The sequence below is a fragment of the Leptinotarsa decemlineata genome, unplaced genomic scaffold, assembly GCF_025532065.1.
Source record: "Leptinotarsa decemlineata unplaced genomic scaffold, Ldec_3_MD MMD2_tig00004307_RagTag_RagTag, whole genome shotgun sequence".
Classification (NCBI taxonomy): Eukaryota; Metazoa; Arthropoda; class Insecta; order Coleoptera; family Chrysomelidae; genus Leptinotarsa; species Leptinotarsa decemlineata.
The window spans coordinates 6,351,804-6,376,320 of record NW_027412606.1 but is presented as its reverse complement, the minus strand read 5'-3'; the positions used below and the strand labels follow the sequence as shown (position 1 = coordinate 6,376,320).

General features: G+C 35.2%; 1 protein-coding gene across 2 annotated transcripts; it reads right to left on the bottom strand.

Moving 5' to 3' along the window:
* Positions 1-3,993: 3,993 nt before the first annotated feature.
* LOC141483882 (uncharacterized) lies at positions 3,994-23,601 on the bottom strand. Of its 2 annotated transcripts, none has more exons than XM_074178867.1 (3): positions 23,436-23,601; positions 9,499-9,977; positions 3,994-4,234 (listed from the first exon to the last, which is right to left on the bottom strand). In XM_074178867.1, the coding sequence occupies exons 2-3, from the start codon at positions 9,921-9,923 to the stop codon at positions 4,066-4,068; spliced, it is 594 nt and encodes a 197-aa protein (XP_074034968.1). In that variant the 5' UTR covers positions 9,924-9,977; positions 23,436-23,601; the 3' UTR covers positions 3,994-4,065. The 2 variants fall into 2 exon arrangements, with proteins under 2 accessions (XP_074034968.1, XP_074034969.1); XM_074178868.1 differs by lacking the exon at positions 23,436-23,601 and adding an exon at positions 16,915-17,076.
* Between the last annotated feature and the right edge of the window lie 916 nt (positions 23,602-24,517).

Sequence of the window (24,517 nt, the reverse complement as noted above, 5' to 3'; positions counted from 1 at the left end):
TATTTTATCTTCTCCAACGTATCACCTGTTATACATGCAATTTCAATATCTTGTTTATCAATCAAGAAACATCGGAATGGCATAAAAGTGTTGAAAATTAACTCTTGCACAATTCACTCAAGCAGTACATTTCTTTTTTGATACAACTGTTTTTTTCTTTTTCCAATAAAATTCATAAACAAATTCAAGGCATGCCCATGGGTAGCACAGTCTCTCCAATTCTGACACATTTTGCAATGGACGATCTGATACAATTTTGGCTTACGAGCTATGTTTAAAAACAAGGTGAATATTCACCTTGTTTTTAAACATAGCTTTAAACATAGCACGTCTAGCGTTTTTTTTCATGTCGGCATACTCGTTTCAAACATATGTTCAGAGTTTCAGCTGTTTAACATGTTGAATTTGTTGGTGAGAGGAATGAAAGTTAAAAAAGTTTTGCGTGTTCAGCGATTTTCTGATATTAAAATAAAATAGATGAAAGAATTTGCATTAAATTTTGTGTAAAAAATGCAATTAGCTGCTCATAAACGCTTGAATTGTTGACAGTGGCATAAAGTGATTGTACTCTGAGTCAGAAAAACATAGACAAGTGGTAGACGCTTTTTACAGGAGTTCGGGAAGATGTGAATGACGACGCTCGCCTTGGACGCTCCAACACGTCAACAACCAATGAAAATTTTGAGAAGGTGAATAAAATTGTTATGAATCGAATCATCGAATCACAATTGGAGAAGTTGCTGAAAATATGGGCATCTCGCCTGGCTCATGTCATGACATTGTGTGGTGGTGGAACTAATGACAATTAAATAATAATCACGAAAACAAAACGCAAATTTCAATATTAACAAATCAATCATCATCTGAATCCACAACACAACACAATCTTTCAAATAGGTAGGCCCTCTCTTCTTCGATTTAGCTTCTCTAATTTGATCTCAACAGTACAAATTCATTTCCAAATGATCTGGTGACATCGGAGCCAGATGGTTTTGTTGTAAACAGTATTAAACATTCGAATGCTCCCCTTTCAATATATTCCCCTCGACCCGTCACATATCTTCCATACGTTTCTTCCATGGATCGAAGCAGTGCTGAAAACCTTCGTTGGTGAGGGCCTTTAGGAGCTCTGCCTTTTTTGCTTCACCGCTTCCACCGACCCAAAACGGCTCCCTTTCAAAGCAACTTTCATCTTCGATAACAAAAAAAGTCGCACGGTGCCAAATCTGGCAAGTATGGCGCGTGTTCGAGCACTGGAGTGCGTTTGTCGGCCAAATACCGCTTCACAAAAAGCGCGTTAGGGGCAGGTGCGTTGTCCTGGTGCAAAATCCACGAGTTGTTCTTCCACAACTCGGACCGTTTCTTACGAACTCCTTTTCGCATTGTTGCCAAAATTGACAAATAGTAAGTCTGGTTGACAGTCTGGCCCTCTGGAACCTATTCAGTTATCACGATACCATTAATGTCGAAAAAAAAACGATCAATATTGCCTTGAAATTTGATCTGGACATCCTTGCTTTTTTATTCTGGGCGATTCAGGCGTCTTCCAATGCATCAATTACTGCTTTGTTTCAACATTGTATTGATGAATCAACGTTTCGTCGCGAGTAATAATGTTTTTCATCAGTACTGTCACTGTGCTGTCAGTGCTCTCTCGGCCCTCACTGAAGCACTCACACCACTCAAAAACACGCGCACAAGATAGAGAATCATCCCCATTGGCCTCTTGCAACAATTTATAGCACTCAGTCGGAGTTATTTGTGGCCCGCTTCAGCCTAGTTCAAGGAATGATAGGTGCTCTGAAGAAATTCGATTTTCAATTATCAGAAACCATCGACTCTATGTTGATGATAGACACTACCTTGCACTGAAAAGTGGCCAAACAGCCCGAAACCGGTCTGCAAGTGTGTTCCAATAATTGAAAATCTATTGCGGCAGTTGTAAGGTCAAAAGCATATACAGGAATAACTTCAGTGAAGAAGCCTGCACTGAAACCTGTCGGATATAATCCAACGTCTTTTGTGGTACTAGCCAGGGGAGTAGTTGTTTTCTGATACGTGTCAGTCCATTAACCTACAGTGTAGGGAGTTGAGACTGGCCTGAACAAATTGTTCCTTCAGATGATTTGTTTCCTTTATTTATAATTGTTCAGCAAAACTTATTTTTTCATCTACAATACATACAGTGGTGAGCAGTCAACACATTTCTTCTTCCCAGTGAGACTCCTTTTGGAACATTTCCGTTTATAGGAAGCATCTGGAAGATCTCTCTGATGACGATTTGTTTGTAGTTGGGAACATTGGCTGAAAATTTATCCATAACCTCTTTGAAGGCAATCCACCCTTCTATACGAAGATGCGTCATGGTTGAAATAAGCCATGAACCATCTAATATCTTGTCCAACGAAAACAATTTTCTCAACTTTGCTTCTACAAGGCCTGGAAACTTTGGTATTAAGTATTTGAAGGAATTTCCATCTCTTGGAAGCAACTTTACAAATTAATTCATTAATCCCAGCTTTATGTGAAGTGGTGGTGGAAGAGGAGACATGAAAGTTTTTTGCAGGACGTCTTTTTGCCAACGTTGTTAAGCTCCCTCGGAGGCCAACTATGTTTGATTCAGCGATTTTTTTGATCTTTATTATCCCACAGACATGAAAAGCAAGACATTTGGTGAACCCAGATTGTTGTCCGAACAACATGTCCAAGATTTTTGAATCACATTTTATATTGTAGGTTTTCTTGAAGTGTACGGAATGACTGACAGCAATGGAGGCGAATAAACCGCCATTGTGAAGCAGAAATGCATCAAAGCTTCTTTTTAAAGCATCTATGAAAATACGTCATGTGGGTCATGTGAGATATTGAATGTATTGATCGAACCTTTAATATTGATACCATATACAAACTCGTCATCCGGGGCAAAAGGAGGTACAGGGAGTATATTCAAAAAGTAATGATATTTATGGCCTGTATACATTCAAAAACAGTAATGAAAATAAAATTGTACATATTTATTCATGGCTTCAAGTCAGCCCAAAAGACCATTTTTTCATAATACAATTTTGCGATTCGAGTATTTTTTTAGTTTCCAGAATACCTAAATACATAGAAATCAGTTGAAAAAATCCAGACAGCTTTTTTTTGCAGACTTGTGTAATCTTTCTATGTCGAAGCATTGATAGGTAACATTTGATATAAGAATGGAAAGAAGTGACAAATGTGATGTCGTCAGCAAAGGTCAATTTGTCGTTGATGTATAAAAAAAGGGTTCGAGAACCTTCCGATGTGAAGGCTTTCGAAAGAGAAACATCGACTGTAACTTTTGAAAAACAACTTTTGAGAAAGCTATAGAGTCACAAGTTCTTCACTGAACGATTTATATTTTTCAATTGTTATTTTCTATTTTTCGAATCGATTTGATTTCCGAATATGATGATATATCTTATCGCAATGTCAAATAGTAGAAACTAATTAGGAGCAGAGCGAAGTGAATGAGAAGAAAGAAATGATTGATAATCATATTATTCCAACAACTGTAGGCAATGTACTTTATCCAATTATTCTGATTTATACTTGAAAAATCAATCAATATCCTTCTACCTACCGTATACAAAATCTTACTAGACTTCAAAAGATACTACAAAAAACTACTCTAAATACCTTAGAACAATTGTTTCAGGTCCTGTGCTGATCATCATTCAAATCAGCATATATCTGAATATCCAAAGTCGAACGAAATTTTCAGTCTTAGATATCTAGTGTTACAAAAGCATATCATTTTTCCCTCCCTATGTCAATTTTGGTTTTCAATCATCCCTCATCTCATTGATATATCTCATCTCATTGATATTCATATATATATATATATATATATATATATATATATATATATATATATATATATATATATATATATATATATATATATGAATTTTCAAAATGATGAAAATATATAAAGAAGTCAGTCCCCTGATGTCTTTTTCATACACATTTCTCATTTTGCCAATATTGTTCTCATTACTATTTTCATTCTTTACAATCACATTTTCACAATCACATATTTCACAAGTTGAGTCCAAATTTCAACCCTTGTTCGTTGTTTGTTGTTGCTACCACTACCAGAACTATAATCAGCACTATTATTATTATACTCATAATAGCCACAGCAATCAGCAGTCTTCGTTCGCATTTTGTTTTTCTGGCGCAACAGCAGTATTGCTCTCGAACTACCCTAGAAATATATCATTTGTTGAAGAGTAATGTAGAAAAAAGGTGAACGAATATACCATTTCCATCATTGAGTCTGGTATGTACAGTGCCATCCCCAAAGTATGCACCATATGGGAAACTTATTTATTAAGGGTTTTTCGACAAAATATTATTTCTGATAAAAGTTTGTGCATCTCCTACAACTAAACATGCATCAACCAAATACAGTACAACACACGTTATATACGAGGACCCTTCAAATATTTAATTTTGTGAAAACTACTCTTATTTTGAAAAATTTCGAAAAATGTTATTTGGAAAAGTTATTCAGCATTGAAAAATACATTCAGATTTGAAGTCATGGCCATCTAAGTGAATTTTTATTTACTTACTCATTTTTTTAAATGGGTACTACGAAAAACAAATTTTTGCTAAAACGATAAATAGACAGCATCCTGTATACGATGGTTCATTTTAAAAGCCTGTAATATTACAAATTACACAACTATGGTATTAACTACGGTCAATTGTTTTGAAAAGTAAATTAATTTTCATAGTTTTTGGTGCGAAGTTATTTTTATTTTTTGTCAATACCGAAAATGACTAAAAATTATACAATATTATAACAAGAACTTAACATTCGATGATATTGAATCATAAAACATCAAAATAAAATAGGCATTTCGGAACAAACTCATTGATTTTCTGGAGATTCAACTTAAAACACTTATTTTGGACAAGAACATTTCCAGAAAATCAATGAGTTTGTTCAGAAATATATATTTTATTTTGATGTTTTGTGATATGATATTATTGTATATCGAGTTTTTGTTATAACTGTATAATTTTGAGCAATTTTTGGTGATAACCAAAAATAAAAATGAAAACTTTGAAAATTAATTCACTTTCAAAAAAAATTGACCGTGGCTAGGTGGTAATTTGTACTATTACAGGCTTCCAAAATGAAACGTCAGTTATCGTTTTAGCTAAAATTTGTTTTCCGTAGTCCCCATTAAAAAAAATGGGTAAAAAAATAAATCTTCGCTTAGATGGCCATGACTTCAAATCGAGATGTATTTTTCAATGCTGAACAACTTTTTCAAATAACATTTCCCGAGATTTCTCAAAACAATAGTACTTTACTTCTGTCACAAAATCAAATATTTGAAGGCTCCTCGTATATTACGTGTGTTGTACTGTATTTTGTTTGTGCATGTTCAGTTTCAAGGGATGCACAAACTTTTATCAAGAATAACTTTTTGTCAAAAAACCCTTAATAAATAAGTTTCCCATATGGTGCATACTTTGGGGATGACACTGTATAAAAGAATAATTAATAAAAAAAGAATGTGTTTAGCGAGGCGTGTTTCAAATAAGGAGTCTTGGGACCAGTGAGTACGTTTAACGTTATTTCGTTAGACAAATAATGCAATAGTGATGAGTCACGGTGCTATAGTAATAGTAATATAAAACATATGTTCGAAAGTGATTGACAATGTTCAGTGGTGAATTTTGCTAGTTCTTGTATGATTTGAAATCTCTGAAAGAGCAGATAAAATTAAAATACATAGCTGAATTATCAATTATATTAACCCTGCGTCCGACATGTGGGGTGTGACATACCCCAGCCGTAGAAAATTCCATATAACTTTTCGAAATTGGCGTCCCAGCGTCATATAGCCTCCACTCTCATATTCACATCTCAAATCAGTCGTCGTTTGACGTATCTTTGAATCAGACCTATTATAAAGCGACTGGGATGCACGAAACCCCACGTGTCTCTATAAGTTCCAAAATCGTGTGCATTCAAAGAAAACTAAATCTAGTAGTTTTTCAGCTTATGATGTTTTATTATCTGTTTGAACCAGCAATTTGATATTTATTTAGTCGTTTTATGTGCAGAAGACTTCTTCGAATCAATCTGTATTTTTTTTGTTTTGGTAAAGACGGAATATAACGATTTTTTGCTCGTTTTGGTAAAAATAAAATTATTTCATGGCAGAAAGAGATATTACAGTATAGAATTCTCACAACATCTATGTCAGAATTCAAAAAAAAATAATAATTTCAAGAGAAAAATCATATTGGGGTCTCACACAACCCACGTGTCTCCAAATGTTACAAAAGTCCACATTTCGGACGCAGGGTTGAGCAATTAGGGGAGAGGCGGGGAATCACACGCAGCGGGAAATGGTACCCATGTCCCTGTATGACCAAGTGTTCGTTGAATGTCGGTGCTAATTGGATAGACTCGTGACACACACGTATTTCAACAACACTGTTGCGGTACATTTCAGTTCTACGCTTTTGTTCGTTAGATATAGACCATTTTTAGTTTTTGGCATTTTTGTTATAGCATTTGTGCGTGATTCAAGTAAAGGTTAGTATTACATTTTCATTTCAAAGTTGTTCTATTTCTTTTTCATGAATAAACTGGCCCCTACTGGACCAAATGCCGTATATATTTCGTGGCCATATCGACCAATAATTTGTTCAAATAGCTCATAAGACAAATGGCGTAAATCGGGTAATGATACGCGGTTGCGTACGATTACCCTCATTGGCGTACCATTACCCGCATAATATCGAAACCATCAGTACATGTGTTTCAGCTGCCCATATTATTGTTTCAGATGCCTAACAAGTACGTGAGAAAAACAAATATCGCTGGTTGGACCGAGAAGACTCTACAGAAAGCTCTCTAGGCAATAGATTCTGAGGTTCGAGAGGTTTCCAGATCATTTAACATTCACGAGGCAATACTGAGAGCCCACAGAAACAACAACAACAGATCTGGTCCAAAACTAGGAAGACCCTCTATCTTCTCAGCTGAGGTTGAAACTCAAATGGCAAGTCACGTTCTTAAACTAGCTAAATTGTTTCATGGATTGACTCCGGTAGAGTTACGAAAACTCGCGTTCCAATATGCAGAAGCCAATGGCATACGACACGATTTTGATAAAACTCGCCAAGAAGCAGGCAAGGATTGGCTGCGACTATTTCTTGAGAGAAACCCACAACTCAGCCTAAGAAAACCTGAAAGAACAAGTGTCAATAGACAGTTGAATGAAGAATCCATTAAAACTTTTTTTCCAATTTGGCATCTTTGTTAGAAAATGTCTTCTACATTGACGAAAAATGGGCCACTAGAGGGAATTTATGCAGTTAACGATAATTGCTGGAGCGACGAAAAATGTTTGCTTTATTGGTTACAGTATTTTAAATTACATGTAAATTCAACTGAAGCAAACCGTGTTCTCCTGGTGCTCGACAACCATTATAGCCATATAGCCATTCCGATTCATAACTATTGCCAAGATAACGGAATTGACATGTCAATACCGCCACATATCTCCCACCGCTTACAACCTCTCGATACTTCGTTTTTCGGCCCATTCAAATGCGCTTTCAATAAGGAGTGCGATTATTTTTCAAAAACTGACAAGCAAGAGAAAATAACTTTCCCAGATTTGGCAGAAATATTTGAAAATGCCTACGTTGGAATTGCGACAATGGAAAAAGCTATATCAGGTTTCAACTCATCTGGAATCCACCCATTTAATCCAGATAAATTTACCAAAGAGGATTTTGATGCTGCTAGTCAATATTTGCCTACTGTATCTGATGATTTGGACTCCAGAAATCCAACGTTCCAATTATACCTCAATCCTGTCCTAAACGAAATTCAAAAGTGATAAGTGCTTTAGCAAAATACGAAGTCGGCATTGCAGTACTCTCATCATTACCGTCATATACTGGAAAAGGAAAAACTAGAAAATGTACCAAGGGAAAGTCAGAAATATTAACAGCTACACCAATGAAATTAGTTCTCGAGGAGAAGTAACAAAGAAGGAATGAAATAAATTTTGCTCGAGAAGGAAAGGGTAAAAATATCAAAGCAAAAGTGCCATCACGCAAAAAACAATGAATTAAAGGAATATGGAACTAGATTCTGATACTTCCGAGGACAACGAAATTGACGAGAAAAATCTTGTTGATGATGATGAACTGGATGACATGTATGTGGATTCAAACAATGCTTGCTATGTGAAGATTTCGGAAAAGATGGGGAAATTTGGTAGAAATGTGTTACCTGCGGGAAGTGAGTACATGCTGAATGCAGTGGGCAGGACTTTGCCACTGACTATGAATGCGACTTTTGCAGTAAAATATTCTTTGCAAAAAGGGACCTCGTTGGCAAATTTTAATTTAGTTTCTAAAATAAGTTTAATGTTTTTGTTAAATATCTAAAATATGTTTTAAGTTTTCGTTTTTATTAAGTTTTAATTACGAATAAGTTTACTTTTTTCAAATTTATGATATTTTCTAACAATTCTCAATGAACACGAGTTTTTCAAACAGTTTTTATTTCCGTATCATTGCCCGACAAAATGTGTATCATTAACCGCTGTGAAGGGTAACGGTACGCAAACCACAAAACTTGGCTTTATCTGTTCTATACCAACCCCTTTTATTTTGTATAAAATTTGAGATGACTATGTTGAAGGGAACATATGAATGAACGAGTATGGCAAATCTGCAGTTTTTACCAACAAAAACATTTGATTTATGACAAGTATTGCTTAGATGCGTACAATTACCCTCCTCTCCCCTAAACGTGATATGAAATAACAATAAAGATAAACGATGAAAATGATAACAGAGTAAAAATAAATGAAAATGAAAATAAAAATAACCAAAACAATTAAAAAAAGGAATTGAAATTGAAAAATATTTCAAACCAAGTTACTTTACTGCGTAGATCAACTAGTAAGTTAAGTAACTTGATTCCAATTAAAAAAAAGCTAAGTTCAAACTGAGTAATACGAGTGCTTAAATTTCTCGACAAGTTTTTATAACATACAAATTGTGAAATGACGTTATAACTTGATAGTGAAAATTTTAAAGGAAAAAATAACTCAAATTTACATCGTGCAACACTGAGGCTAAATATTATCATTTAATCGAATTTAAATATCATCATTTACAATTGAATTTCATATAGTAATTGGAAAATGAATAGGTTCAATGTAATTTCAATGTCTGATTTACCTTTTTTGGCGTAAATTGAAGCTTCTTTTTTTTAAGTTTTTTTTTTTTATATTAATATTTCCCCATCTGTTTAGTATAGTTTCCGTACGCCTCTGCAAGAGACAGGTTAAGGCAAAAATGTCAGTCATTTCTAAGAATTCAGTATCTACTATTTTGGAATTATATAGTATAGTAGTTCATATTTCAACAATAGAGGAAATCAATCAATATCCATTAATAGCTAACGAAACTTACTCCAAACTTTGTAAACTAGGCTGCCTTGAAGATCCCGCTCTACTTCCGATACTTCTTTTATCCAAATTAGAGTCATAGGCAAGGTTATCAAATGCCAATGATGATTTATTATTGGTTGATGTCTTGCTGGATCTACTCCCATTTTCCACCTTGGCCATCACTTTCTGAGACTTTTCGTCTACAATCACTTCTTCTTCTGAGTTCTCAGATATTGCTGAAGGTATGGAGGGAAGTATAACAGTTTTTATAGGTTTTCGTTTACCTTCGGAGTGATACCGATGTGATTGTGTGTGTCTGAAATCGGCTGGAGGTAAATCTGTTTCTGTTCGATTTTGCTGAAGACTGTGACGATGAGTTCGGTGGAGACTCGGTTGGTAATTAACGATCTTCTCTTCACTTGCAGAAAAACTTTCTTTTTTTTTCATGTCTGTGTTTGCAAGTGTTCTTCATTAAACGAAATTCAAGTACATGTTGGGTTTCTGTAACAAATATAAAACAGAATGAAAAATAATTATTCCGTGCTTGTAGTTTCTTCGAATTTCAGTAAAATACCATGTCCTCGAGATTTTTGGAATTGGTTTAAGAGTCATTCAATGTGGACGTGAATAGACTCACCTCTCAAATTTCTAACGTGGTAAAATATTAGAGTCGAATTAAATTTCTGTAAGAATGAATTATGATAAAAAATCAAATTTTTTTATAATTGAAAAGAGGAGCCTTGTGTGTATTAAAGATATTTCAATTATCTATAGGTTTGTTCTGGTTCTATCATCTGAAACTGTTTGGAAACTACGCAAAATATGATGCGTACAAACAAAAAATCCTTGTAGACAGTTCAACCATCAACTATTTGAATCAAAAAAATGAAAAAACATCCTAGAAAATAGCCCAAACAAATTTCCACATGAATGCGCATGAGCAACGGGATCAGTTCTCAACAGTTCAGCCTCAAAAGCACGAACGATTCGGGACAGTTCAAGACAGTTTAGGATCATTTCACAGTCGAAACTAGAACAAAAGATTCATCAATCTGAACTTATCCTCAATAGACCAGAACGCGCTATATCAACTGCGCATGATCTTGACGTCCTAGAACCTGAATTTCGAAAAACCAGAACAAACCGTATATGATAGTCTTCACTTTTTGGATTTCGATAACCCGTTAGGGAGTTAATGATGTCAGATTATTCAAAACAAATGTTTTAGGATAAAATAATTATAAATAATAAAAGTACAGTTCAGTGTCACCATTTTCCGGGTTTGAAGGCCGAGGATTTTTAGAATTTCTTCCTGACGTTTCGCTGTCGCGAGTGGCTAGCTTCCTCAGAGGTTTATACATCCTGAGTTAATATCTCCAATGACTGGATATTACGGCTAGGTAAAGCGTATTTAAGTTGACTCCTCAGGTAGTTTGGTCTGATAATACCTGTGTCTGGCTTAGGTAAATTGGGGTTCACAGCTTCTTCTTTTCTGTTGAAATCATCTGTGTGTTTGTGGATTTCTGCAGTTTCTTTCATGCTCCTTCAGCCTTATTCTCATGAATCTTTTGGTGATTTCGATGTATACCTTCTCACAAGTGCACGGTAAGCGATAAACTCCTGCTGCTGATAGTGGATCCGATTTGGATGTTGCGCTTTCCCAAGAGTTTTCCAGTTATCTCCGTGACCCTAGGGATATAAGTTAGATACGCCATGTGAGCCTTCTCCTCTTTTTGAGCTGTGAAACTCTTCAGTTTCATGGCTTTGTTGATCTCGGGTACACTCAAGCTCAAGGTCATTTGAAGATTGGATATGACTTCTCTCTTTTGACTAGGATGGTGGTTCGATAGTGTGTGCAGGTACTTCCGTCTGCGTGGGTTCTCGGTACACTCTGTGTGTTAGTCTAGCACCACATCTTTTGATCAGTACATCTACATAAATATGAAAAGTTATATGATTTGTCGCGTAACATTGTTTCAGTGATTAAAATTGCATATTTATGAGAGGAGTTTTAATTCTGAACGGTTAATTTGTGAAAATTGCTGTTCCATGAGGAGGCATGGTGGAGGTAGCCTTGTTTTTGATATTTATCGGACGGATTCAAGATGGAGGAGTGAAACAACGTATCAGGCCTGGTGGGTTAGGATTACTCAAATTTTTTTCAACGAATTGAGTTGAGTGAAGTTGTCTTTTACTTTTCATATTGAGCCACTTACATTCAATGAATTTGTGAGAAATAGGATTATATTTCCTCATCCCAAGAATGCGTCTACAATAACTATTTTGTACCTTTTGAACTTGCATTTTATCAACGATCATCAAGCATGGATCGTGAATGAAGTCACAATAATTGAAGTGCCTCAAAACAAGTGGCTTACATAGCATACGTTCCAATTTGAAATTAAGGATATGCTATAAACTCCAAATGAGCTTAAGTGAACCAAAATCTTTACCTAGCAGACTTTTGATGTACTGGGAGAAACGTTTATCAGAATATTTGGTGAAGGAGAAACGTTTATCATAATATACCGGGTGTCAACGAATCTATTAGACAAGTCATAACTTCTAGACTATTAGGTGTATCAAAACGAGATTTGGTACAGATAAATGGTATGTGGAGAGGAGAGTTTTCACATATTTTTCACTTTCCGGTCACTTCCGGTTTCAGCGGAAATGGCTCCGGTTCTGAATTTTTAAATGGAACACCCTGTATATTGTAACATTTTTGGATTTCTGAGACAATTCTGGATCAGAAACTGACATTTCCGGAAGTTTTTCAGCCTACTTGATTTTTTCAGAGTCACTTTTAAAATTGCATCTAGGTGGCCATGATCGGACGTAAACTAATCTATGGACCTCAGGTGATATCAGAAAATTGCAATAGCGGAGTTTTAGTGACTAGTGTGTTGAATATGAATGAGACAAGTTTACAAAATAACATTTTCGTGTCTAACTATTATTTTTCAAATGGCGACCATTTTTTGACAAGCACTTTCCGAAAAAAAAATTTTTTGACAAATCTAACGATACTAATTCATTTGCGATTGGATTACAAATAAGAACATAAATTAAATATTACTGAGGAAAATACTCGATACAAATTCATTTACTTTTGTCAAGGGTGCCATGGATAGGAATGATGCATAATATTTTGCGGTTATTTCCATCAAGTCCACTTTGGAGAACAAAACGCTCATCTAGATTATGACAGTGACATAAGCTTTATGAGCAGAAAGTAGAAGTTTCTCTTGATTTTCGTTAATTTTAGTTTAATTTTTCGTCGAAATAATGTATACTCAAAGTGAAAAAGTGGATATGCTGTTATTGTTTGGAGAATGCCACAGAAATTCAAGGAAAGCTGATGAGTTGTATGCTCAGAGATATCCCAATCGGCAACACCCATCTCATCAGTATTTTCCCTATGTTGAGAGTCGTTTTAGGCAAGAGGGAAATCGAGACGCAGAACAGAGGTTTGTCATAAATGAGGAGACTGAGATTAACGTTCTTGCTATGGTAGAAGTTGACAAAACGGTTTCTTTAAGAGAAATTAGTAGAGAAATGCAGATAAGTCACGAATCAGCAAGAAAAATACTGAAAAAGCACGGATATCGAGCATTTAAATATCAGTTACATCAACATTTGTATGCTGACGACGGCAATAGAAGAGTAGTATTTTGTGATTGGTTGCTTCAAAATCATAGAGTTAACCCAAATTTTATCAACTTCATTCTATTTTCCGACGAATCACGGTTTACAAATAATGGCATGTTTAATAAGCAGAATTGCCGGTACTGGGCCCAACAAAATCAACATGCAATGAGAGAGGGCAATTTTCAAGAAAGGTTTGGCGTCAATGTCTGGGCTGGTATCGTTGGAAACAGAATAATTGGTCCAATATTGTTTCAAGGTCAGTTAACAGGGGTTAGATACTTGGGTTTTCTTCAAAATGAAATCGAGGATCATCTTAATGATATGCCTTTAGAAGTTTTACGGCAAATTTACTTCCAGCAAGATGGAGCACCACCCCATAATAGCAGAGACGTACTTGATTTTTTAATAGAGCATTTTAATAATAGAGTTATTGCAACCAACGGTCCAGTACGGTGGCCTGCCCGCTCACCGGATCTGACTGTGTTAGATTTCTTCATTTGGGGATATGTAAAAGAAAGGGTCTACTATGCAACAGCCCCAGCCACTCTCGAAATCTTAGAAGAAAGGATTCAACAGGCATTTAGAAGTATATCGCCTCAAATGTTACAAAACGTGTTGAGAGAAACAATTGAACGAGCTGAAATGTGTCTTGAACAAGGAGGGATGCACTTTGAAAATTTACTATAGTGGAATTTTCAAGAACTTAGGATATTGCAAAAAATCTAAGTGCATCGCTGAAATTATTAGTTAAATTTGTTAAATTTGTTGATCCAATCGCAAATAAATTAGTAACGTTAGATTCGTCAAAAAATCCTTTTTTCGGAAATTGCTTGTCAAAAAATGGTCGCCATTTGAAAAATAATAGTTAGACACGAAAATGTTATTTTGTAAACTTGTCTCATTCATATTCAACACACTAGTCACTAAAACTCCGCTATTGCAATTTTCTGATATCACCTGAGGTCCATAGATTAGTTTACGTCCGATCATGGACACCTAGATGCAATTTTAAAAGTGACTCTGAAAAAATCAAGTAGGCTGAAAAACTTCCGGAAATATCAGTTTCTGATCCAGAATTGTCTCAGAAATCCAAAAATGTTTCAATATACAGGGTGTTCCATTTAAAAATTCAGAACCGGAGCCATTTCCGCTGAAACCGGAAGTGACCGGAAAGTGAAAAATATGTGAAAACTCTCCTCTCCACATACCATTCAACTATACCAAATCTCATTTCAATTCTCCTAATAGTCTAGAAATTATGACTTGTCTAATAGATTCGTTGACACCCGGTATGGTGAGTTCCAAGTTATCAGCTACGTCACTCACTCTTCAAGTTTTGTTGTCTATGTGAATAACCATACTATTTTTCAAAATATTTCTATTATTTTCATAAACAAGGAACACTATTTCAGATTTTTTCGAATTCAGTTTCAGACAGTGACCTGATTTTTCACCATTTTGAGTTCATTATCGATGATTTTCATAGCTGAATCTGAGCTCTTCAAACTGAAATTCAGATACAACTATGTATCGTCTGCTTGAGCCTGCACTTTACAACTTTCCATCCCATTCAAAATATCTGCAGTGTATGTAATGAAAAACGATGGGCCTGAAGTAGATCTCTGAGGAACTCCTGAGAACACATCTAGACTAGATGAATATGATCCACTTGCCGTCTAAAGAAATAACTCTACATCACTGATTGAATATTGAACACGTATTACAATAATTTGGTACAAAGTAATTCCTGATCGATCGTTTCCAGTGCTTCGGAAAAGTCGAGTAATACCAAAGCGGTTCATGAATTTGTGTTATTTATTGATAAGATATCATTAGAAATAGCTGAAGAGTTATCATAGTCTTTTTAACGACAAAATACAAGCACTACAGAAAAAATTGTTTGGAGGTGGTTGACAATGTTTCGTGGTGTAGTTCATCAGTTCGAACTTCCATTGTCTGATATAATATAAATTGATTTGAAATCCCTGAAAGAATCTGTAGAAAATTGAACAGATTAACCGAAAAATAACAATTTTATTGAACAAGAAACTGAAATTACAAATATACGAGCAACAACAAAAAAAATTGAAATAATAATACGAGCTGAAAATTGAAAAATTCAAAAATATTATTAACAAGAAATGAAAAATAAAAATTGAAAGATTCCAAAGCAAGTTACGTCACGACGTTTCGATAATTAGTGTCCACAATCGATATCATCCGAAGGATGGAACGAACACATTTCTTCTAGTTTATGGAGAACCGTACTTGAATACACACTCAAGGATAGCACGGATTCAATGTACTAGATGTTAAAACTGTGCTCTTGAGGAATGTATGGAAAAAGATCCTTTTTTTATCTGTCAACATTGCGATTCTGATAATGACTTGTACGCTGGTTGAGCATGTCATAACCAACCCCAACAGTGTCACAAGCAATCCCAAGATGGGGATATTTCACTTTAGTTTATTGTTTCAGCATTTTTAGGTTGCCAAAACATTACAGAATAAATGTTAAAATGAATGGAAAATGTAACTTTATATCCAAAAAATTGACGAAATAATTAAGACAGAATGGCACAACCATTCCCATTATTGACGTACTTTCGAATGAGATATCTTCTCAAGGTTTTCCAAAAAGTAATCAATTGAAGCTATGAGTTTATCTCATCAGTGATTAGAAAAATGTGCTCTCATCACTGTGGTATTCAGCATTCGATTTTATGTAGATTCATATAGTATGTGGATTGAAAGCATGCCCTACAGAAATAAATATGAGTTGACGACTAATTTCACTCATTTCGACAATGAGCTGATTTTTTTCTGATTGGCTCGGCCGTTACTTGATGAAGATCCATGGTGGCAAAATATTGAATCCTTTTTTGATTTTGGTAATAATTGGATAGCAAATCAAGGACCCAAACTTTGACCGGCCAGGTCACCGGACCTAACGCCTATGGACTTTTACCTCTGGGGAGATACAGATTGGAAGCGGCAGTGATGCAAAGTTTTGCTTCTCTCACTCCTATTGAACTAATTTATTCGGTCAAAAACGTTCAGAAAAGGTGTCGCCTGAGTGTAGAAGAAGCGGGTAGACATTTCAAACACCTTCTCTGAAAAAATATAGTTAATTGTTTGTTCATTATTATTATTCTTGTTGAAGTTTCATTCATCAGTAGTAAATATAGCATGAATTGTTATCGGTTTCATTGGAATTGCGTTTCAATTACTGCTGTGGAAAGCTTTCTCAACATTTGATAACTACTATTGAACAATTTCAATCTGTTCAATCGTCCAAAGCCTATTTATTAAAAGTGTGCGTTTCAAAGTCTTCATGAAAAAACATCATGTGTGCTATATTTTTGAAAAGGTTATTTTAAGCCCTATTGAAATGAGCAGGAATATACAGGGGTCTCATTAAAAAAAAAGTTTTCCATCAATAACTATTGATATCACATTTGAAAAAATGAGTTTTTTACGCCATTGAGTTTGACGTTAAAAAGTGCTTCAGAAATGTTTTCATAGGAACAAGAAATTATTGACAGGAAAAAAATTATAGCAACTTTTCGAAAATGCACATTTTGGAAAAATATGCTGTAACTCAGAAACTTTGATGAATATCGCTATCACTATCACTATCGAGTTAGTCATAAAATTTGACTCTCAGACACAGCCATAAGTTTTCATCTATCTAGTTTGAAAAAAAGGAGTTTCCCTTTGAAAGGGTCTAATTTGGCCCACTCTGTACATCGATATTTAAGTTAAAACTTTATAGAAAGACACTAACCTCAAAAACAATGCATTTCAATCTATTGTATGAAACACCAGGTGGTTTTTGTGGCAGAATTCATCAATTATGCTTCTCAACTATTGAGACATCAGTGTAGGTGTTTGACAGTGAGAAGGGACTATGCAATTATGTGCATTATTCGGTACGTTACTAGCTGAAGTCAATATTGTGACAGATAAATAGAAAATTAATTTAGGACTTGCATTTATCTCAAGAGTTATCAATTCAATATAATCCGTGATAACACACCCATACCTGTGAGGGTGTCCAATCAATACTGCTATCAAATCACTTCAGATAGTGAAACTGTTGCTGTTGTTTGTGACTAACAATTTGAGAGCTATCTCAAAACTGCCCGTATTAATTGTTAACAAAACTTTTCATAATGATAATCATATAATTTTCACAATGATTTTCATCAAAATGCGTTTCGCTACACAGTAACTTCATCAGTAACTGATGAAACATCCATAACTATAGCATGTTTAATAAACATTTGGTAAACCAAGGCAGCATCATCAGGAGATCACTAAAACTCTAATAAAATTTTGAATTGTGACTACGTATGTAGGCACTCATATTCAATTTTGTTGCAAAAAATTGTTATTAATTTATTTATTTAGACGGGAAATAAAACCACTTCTCCACAGAAAACATCATAAAATAGATACGACTTCAAATTCAACCTAACCTAACAATTCAATTTAGGTCGGATAGGTTCTAGAGAGACAGTGAATTTTACAAGTGAGCGAAGCTTACTCCTATGAATTGGCCCTCAAAAGAAGATTCTTTCGAAAAAATATTCACTTACTATTCTCATCAAACTCTGGAAATACTTTCATTTCGACTGTTTCTTTCTAGAATTATTAGTTTTTGAGGTACGTTCAGAAAATAAAGTGAATTTGAATTTTTCTCAAAAAATATTATTTATTATTCAATTTCTATTTTTTCACCTTCAAAGGAGTCCCCCCACCTGTGTCAGAGTTTTTCCAATCCACGAAGCAGTTCTGACAAGCACTTTTTGGTATGTCCTTGAGCTCTGTCAGCGATTCAGATTTCATCTCCTCAATCGTCGCAAAACACCGTTTTTTTCATGAGTCACTTCAATCTTTTGAACAGAAAAAGTCACACGAGTTCAAATCTGGTGAATATGGTGGCTGAAGCATTATAATTGTGTTGTTTTAGGCCATAAAATTACAAACAACAGGTGTATTATAGTGATGCAAAATTCAAGTAGGTGATAGATGCTGGTCCCACCCGGCATTGCCCGGTGAGATACCATTGCAACGGCTCAGGCAGCGTGAAGTTGCTTTCGGGCAAACGTTTCGTTGCTGTGCCGCTGTTTCCGGTTCTGGAAATATATTCCAGAGGTGGAAATATAAAGGAAAAATTGAATGATGGTGCACTCCAGAGGTGAAATATCTTCTCAATCGAATTTTCGGGTGGGGGCTGGTTCGAGGGCTCATTCTGCAGAAGTTATTCGAAAAACCACTATTTTTTGACAGTCAGCAGGGTCTTCCTAACATCAGTTCGCAGGAAAATGGCATGGTAACTGTATTTACTAAGAGGTCCACGAGCGACTTCAAAATCGATTTTTGCAACACCAGAGGACTCAATTCAAATATAAACTCAGTGCACCAACATCTGCAAACAAATGGTCCCCATATTTTTGCACTCACAGAAACCCCGTCAATTTTCTATATTTCGGCTATGATTTTCACTCCCGATTCAGACGTAACTTTGGAATATATTTTGTTTTTTCAGAAGGGATTTCTCCTGTCAACAAGAGGAAATGCAAAACTTTGATGTTATATGGTTCGAAATAATATCACGGATCACTGAATTCATACGCTGCGACCACCAAGCGCTACACAATATAGGGCACTATTCCCTTCTCTTGCAAATACCATTGACTTTTTTCAAATCAATCATCCAAGTGCCAAAATTTCCATATTCTGTGACTTCCATATCCACAATATCGAATGTCTCGAATGTTCAAATATTAACGACGAACAAGGTCGCGAAGCTGAGGCTTTTGCAATGAAAAAAATCGTACTGGATTCGTATTTTTTTTCACACACATGTTGTTTTGGTGGAAATTGTGAAAAACCATTTTCCATCCTTAGAAGTTCACTCCAATACATCACTCTTACACTGAATCGACTTCCAATTAAATTTATTTGCCCGTTATAATCACAATATTTTCTACTGCCAGTTACTATTATTACTAATGATTTCATAATTGAGAAAAATCATCAATTTTTACAATTTTTTCTTCAAATAACTTCTAAACTGGCCCCATTTCGCCTGAAATTAACATTTTTGATTCTTATACTCCTATGTATAGTAGTATTCAGTAGATTCATTGAGATTGATTTTTTGAAAAAACTGAGTGGTGTAAACATCAATAGATGAATGACTTTTAGTCCTGTGAAAAAAACATTGTTAACAGTTATTGTATCTGCTTCAATTGATTTTTTATTGGGTAATGACATTATGGAATTGGCCGCGGTGGTAGTGCGCCCGACTCAGGATCGGAAGGCCGTGGGTTCGATTCCCGCCTCGACCAGATATTTTTCTCAAGAGAATGTATCTGGTTGAAGCTGGAATGATTCTGAAACCGTGTTAGGAATCACACGTTGAAAGGTGCTACGCGATGTTTTTGAACAAGATAATTAAATTTACAATAGGGTTGCCGAAAATCAAAAACACCACTAACATGCCCGACTAGGTCGGTGGTTTGCACAAAGTCGTGGGTGCAACTAATCAAAAGAAAAACAATGATTTTTAACTAAATGGGGAAGCGCCACCAATTTTTGTTGGCCAGTTGAAAATCGGAAAACTGCCCAGTTATTGGGGAAGCCCACTATTGAAATATTTAACTTCTCATAAAAGTAATAATTCTATTTGCAATGACTAAGGAAGTTTATTACAATAATAAAAAGAAGAAATACAGTGACCCTTCTGTTTGCCGATTACTCACTTCAATTGCTAGATTACCACTATCATAATACATTCGCTAATATGTGCTAATATGTGACGTCACGTAAAAGCTTACACCACTCCTCTCAATGAGGTAACTTGTACATTTTATTATAGGAAATAAATAAACACCGGGTTCTTTATTCAAATAACTTAGTCTAAACTTAGCTGCTTTTCGGGTGCTCCTTTTTCGTAAGCTGCCAGGGAATGAATACTGATCCGGCAGTATCGGTGGATACGGATGTAGTAGGAATCTGTTAATATTCCCAGTGGTAATTATTAGTGAAGGTAACGATCAGGAAACTTCTTCAAGAGACTGATCTGGCAATCGATTTCAATTTCCCAAATTCAAGCTGATGCAAATACGCCTTTCTTAGGAATATTCTAACACCCTGAAGAAAAATATTCTCATGACAACATCGTAATCAAAAGGTAAGAACAATAAGGACAAAATTTATTAGAGTTCCATAGCTGAGTTGAACAAGGTTGATGAAAATACTGTACTAACCTCCTAATAATCGAGGGTGTTTCCAACACAAAACAGACAAAGATCGTCCTTTGAGAATTGAGAGAAAATACTGACTATGGTAAATTTTCGTTATCTGGACACCCGGCGATTTTGAAAAAATTTTTGACTGTACTTACGTATTTTGATGCGTAGATTACGAATCCGAAAGAAAAAAGCGGCGCTCTCCCTTATTTAAAAAGTTACGGCCCTTCAAAGTTCAGAAAAGGGCAACTTTTCAGCCTTCTTTTTCACTAAATAAACTATTTAAAAACACAAGCATTTATTCACTAGGTCACCTTTACACCTTATTCCTCCTTCTTTAACACTTTTCACTTCAATAATCAACATTTTTCTTACAAAAATGTTAAAAAATGTACGGAGCTGCTTTTTGGTTACATATCACTGTATTTTACGTTTTTAAGGTTAATTATATGGTTGGTACGACTGTTGCAGTCCATATTCCTGAAGTAATTCAAATGTTTTTTACCTTCATTCTTTAGATCGTAAATTGGTTTTTGGTGGTGTTTACGAATTTGAAATAGTAGGCGACGACAAATACCAACCGCTTTTTTCTGAAATGTCACTAGTAACTAACCTAAAAATAGAATAATGTCACCAGGAGAAGCATTCGTGACCTAGTGAATAAATGCTTGTGTTTTTAAATAGTTTATTTAGTGAAAAAGAAGGCTGAAAAGTTGCCCTTTTCTGAACTTTGAAGGGCCGTAACTTTTTAAATAAGGGAGAGCGCCGCTTTTTTCTTTCGGATTCGTAATATACGCATCAAAATACGTAAGTACAGTCAAAAATTTTTTCAAAATCGCCGGGTGTCCAGATAACGAAAATTTACCCTCCAAACTTCACAATATCAAAAAGGAACCACAGTTGGCTGAAAATTCGAAAATCCCTTCTAGGTAGTTAACGAGCGAAATAATTCAACCAGGCAATCAGCTCATTCTGCAATTCACGATCGAAAAATATCTTTTCGCTAAAATTTCCGTCCTTATCCTCATGTCCTTGGGTGTGAGAAAAAAAAGGAACACAACCTATTTACCGACCTAGTCGGTGTCATAGGCGGGTTAGAAAGGTTTTAAATATATATAAATTCGCATGTGGAAATGAATAAACTAACCGATTATTAAAAGTATAAATAAATTGTTTAATTTATAACAAAGCAAAATTGTATCGTAACAAAGGTAAGACCTCGTTAGTCCTTAGCTCGCACAAGTTTCTCAACTTCTTAGAGTTGTCGTTCGTATGGGGGTGACAGCTGAATAACGGAAAAACAGATTTTAAAACAGATTGAAACAGATGTATAGCTTACATTCAAAATTATATGTTTTTAATATAAAATCCATATTTTTTGAGTGAATATAATTTAATTTTTATTGGAATCTGGTGAAAATATTTGCAAAATTTGATATTGAAACGAATTTTTTTCAATTTATTCAATGGAGGGAGGGCACATCCTTCATTAGTGTAAAATTTCAATTGAGAATTGAAAGCGGCTTCTGATTTAAACGCTTGTTAGCTGGAATGAAATAAATGTTTTATTATTTTCAATTTCCATTGCCATCTCTTATACTATTTCACCGTTATAATGACTCTCACAGTTTTTTGTGAAGTACTTCAAAAACAACTTTCTGTCTATAAACAGAGACGGAACGAAAAAAAACATATTGTAATGGAAACAAACGAAAAAACAGATACCGGCTACTTCCTTTTGTAACAAAATATAAAAATGATGGAATGATGGAAACAGCATATTTTAATACTTGAATTGCATTAGTTCAGATTTCCATTGTCTAATATGATGAGAAGTCATTTGAATTTTCTGAAAGAGTCAATAAAATTGAAATGAATAGCTGAAAATAACAATTATTTTGAGTAACATCAGAGGATTGTCGAAAAGAATAAGAAGAATTGTGCCAAGTACATCAGAACCTGCTTCAGATCCGGGAATACGCGGACTGCGATTCCAAGAATAGCATTTATCTGATACCCTACGAGTGCGGAGAATCCTACATCGATGAAACTAAAAGGCCATTGAAAGTTCGCATTGCCGTGCATAAGAAACACATACAGCGAGAAGAAACCAGCAAATCAGGAATGGCAGAGCATGTTTGGACTCATTATCTTAATGCCAAGTGGTCCCAAGCTGAGAGCATCCACAGGAAGGAACACTGGTTTAGGAGGAAATTCAAAGGAGCTGCATATATGTTGTTCAACAACGAATTCAGTCAAGCTAGCGTAGAGATACGCAACATATGGGAACCCATAATCAAGCGGAAAACGCCAACTCTTGCTAAACAGATGAAGCGGATAGAGGAGAGAGGGGATTGGTGAAAGCACTCGAATGACCTATAAATAGCCATCCCTTGAAGGCATAAATCCACAACTATGGCCGCCGTTAGCTTTGGGGGCCCCCATGCAAAAATTCAATTAGGAATACCGCGACAAACAAGAGCCAAATAAAATTTAAACCGAGAAGTTAGATAGGGAAATAAAAGCACCTAAAGGCTGGTTTCCAACCAAAAGAGGTTAGATATCAATCTTGCTGAAGTGCCAGCAGCTGGATTGAGGACCGTTTCCTTAAGAAACGGGGGTGGAAGGAAAGGGTCGCCAGGTCCAAACCTGCGGAAGCAATTCCGTAAGGAGGGAGCTTGCGACCTGGGCACACAACCCGGGAGGGGCATGGGGGGGGCATAAATCCAGTCATCACCCGAAGACGATTGTGGATACTAACAATCGAAACGTTGTGAAGTAACTTGGCTTGAAATCTTTCAATGTTTATTTCTTTACAATTGTTCAACTTTCAAATGTTGCTTGTACATATTTTATTTCATTGTAATTTTATTGCCGTTTTTTTGTTCAATATAATTGTTATTTTCAGCTATTCATTTCAGTTTTATTGATTTTTTTTCAGGGATATCAAATTAAACAATGGAAATACGAACTAATGAAATTCACCATTCATCATTGTCAATCACCTTTAAACAAATGTATCACATAACTATGGAAATGTTCATACCTGGTATTTCTTTATTGTTTCTATCAAATTCTTCAGGAGAATTCATCCATAGAACTAACTGCACACTATGTACTAAAAAAAAGTAAATCACTTCAGAGCAATCATTTACCTGTCACTAGTTTTACGTGTAACTGGATGATGTTTTTTCACCTGACAGGTGTTATATTTCACGATAATTAAGATATATGTTATATCAGATTAGATAACGATTACACCCGTATTGAGATATTTCCCGATTGAAACTAACTCGATGGTCTGTATATTCTGAACGAACCTGAATATCGATGGAATTATTTTATCGATTCATTTTATTCGTATTTGAGTATTTTTCGACTGAATACTTGGGTAATAAATGTACTCAGACTTGTCCATGGAATTATTGAACGTGGTCATGAATAATAGAACATTTGAAAATCATGGAGGTTACTTCTGATTATTTCTCATTTCCGAGAATCACACATTCTGAAACTACAGGAAAAGGTTTCCAAAGAAATCTGGAATGGTTTCAGAAACTATATGCCCACATTTTTTCTGTCATTATTCCACTTCAGTTCATAATTAATAATATTAAAAAAATGACTTTCGTTGAATAAACGTGTTATATAATTCACTCAAAAAAGGTAATATGTAACCATTGATTTCGGTTTCGAAAAAAGTAGGCACCTATCTGCTTAAAAACAATACAAAACCAAAATACTAACCTTCAAAGTGATTCACTAGGTAAAACCAACGTGATTAGTTAAGGCACGTCCACACTATATGCCGCTGTTTGTCAATCGGCAACGCCAGTTGGCAAAGCCGAATTACATAGATGCAACCGTTGCACACTGGGGCCAAATATATCAATTGTTTGCAGGAACTCCAAAAAGGAAAACAAACAATCGGAGTCAAATAACACACGATTGTAAAGTTGAATAGTGTCTGCATGCGAGACAATACGTATTGGAGCCCAGATCTAGCAGGCGTTCTGTTCAACTTGATTTGACGTTAGCTATTTTTGCAGCTGTGTAAGTTGTCAAACCATTGCATCGTAAATTTGTGTTGTTAGAACTCTGGTGTGTTCATTATTGAAAATTTGATTT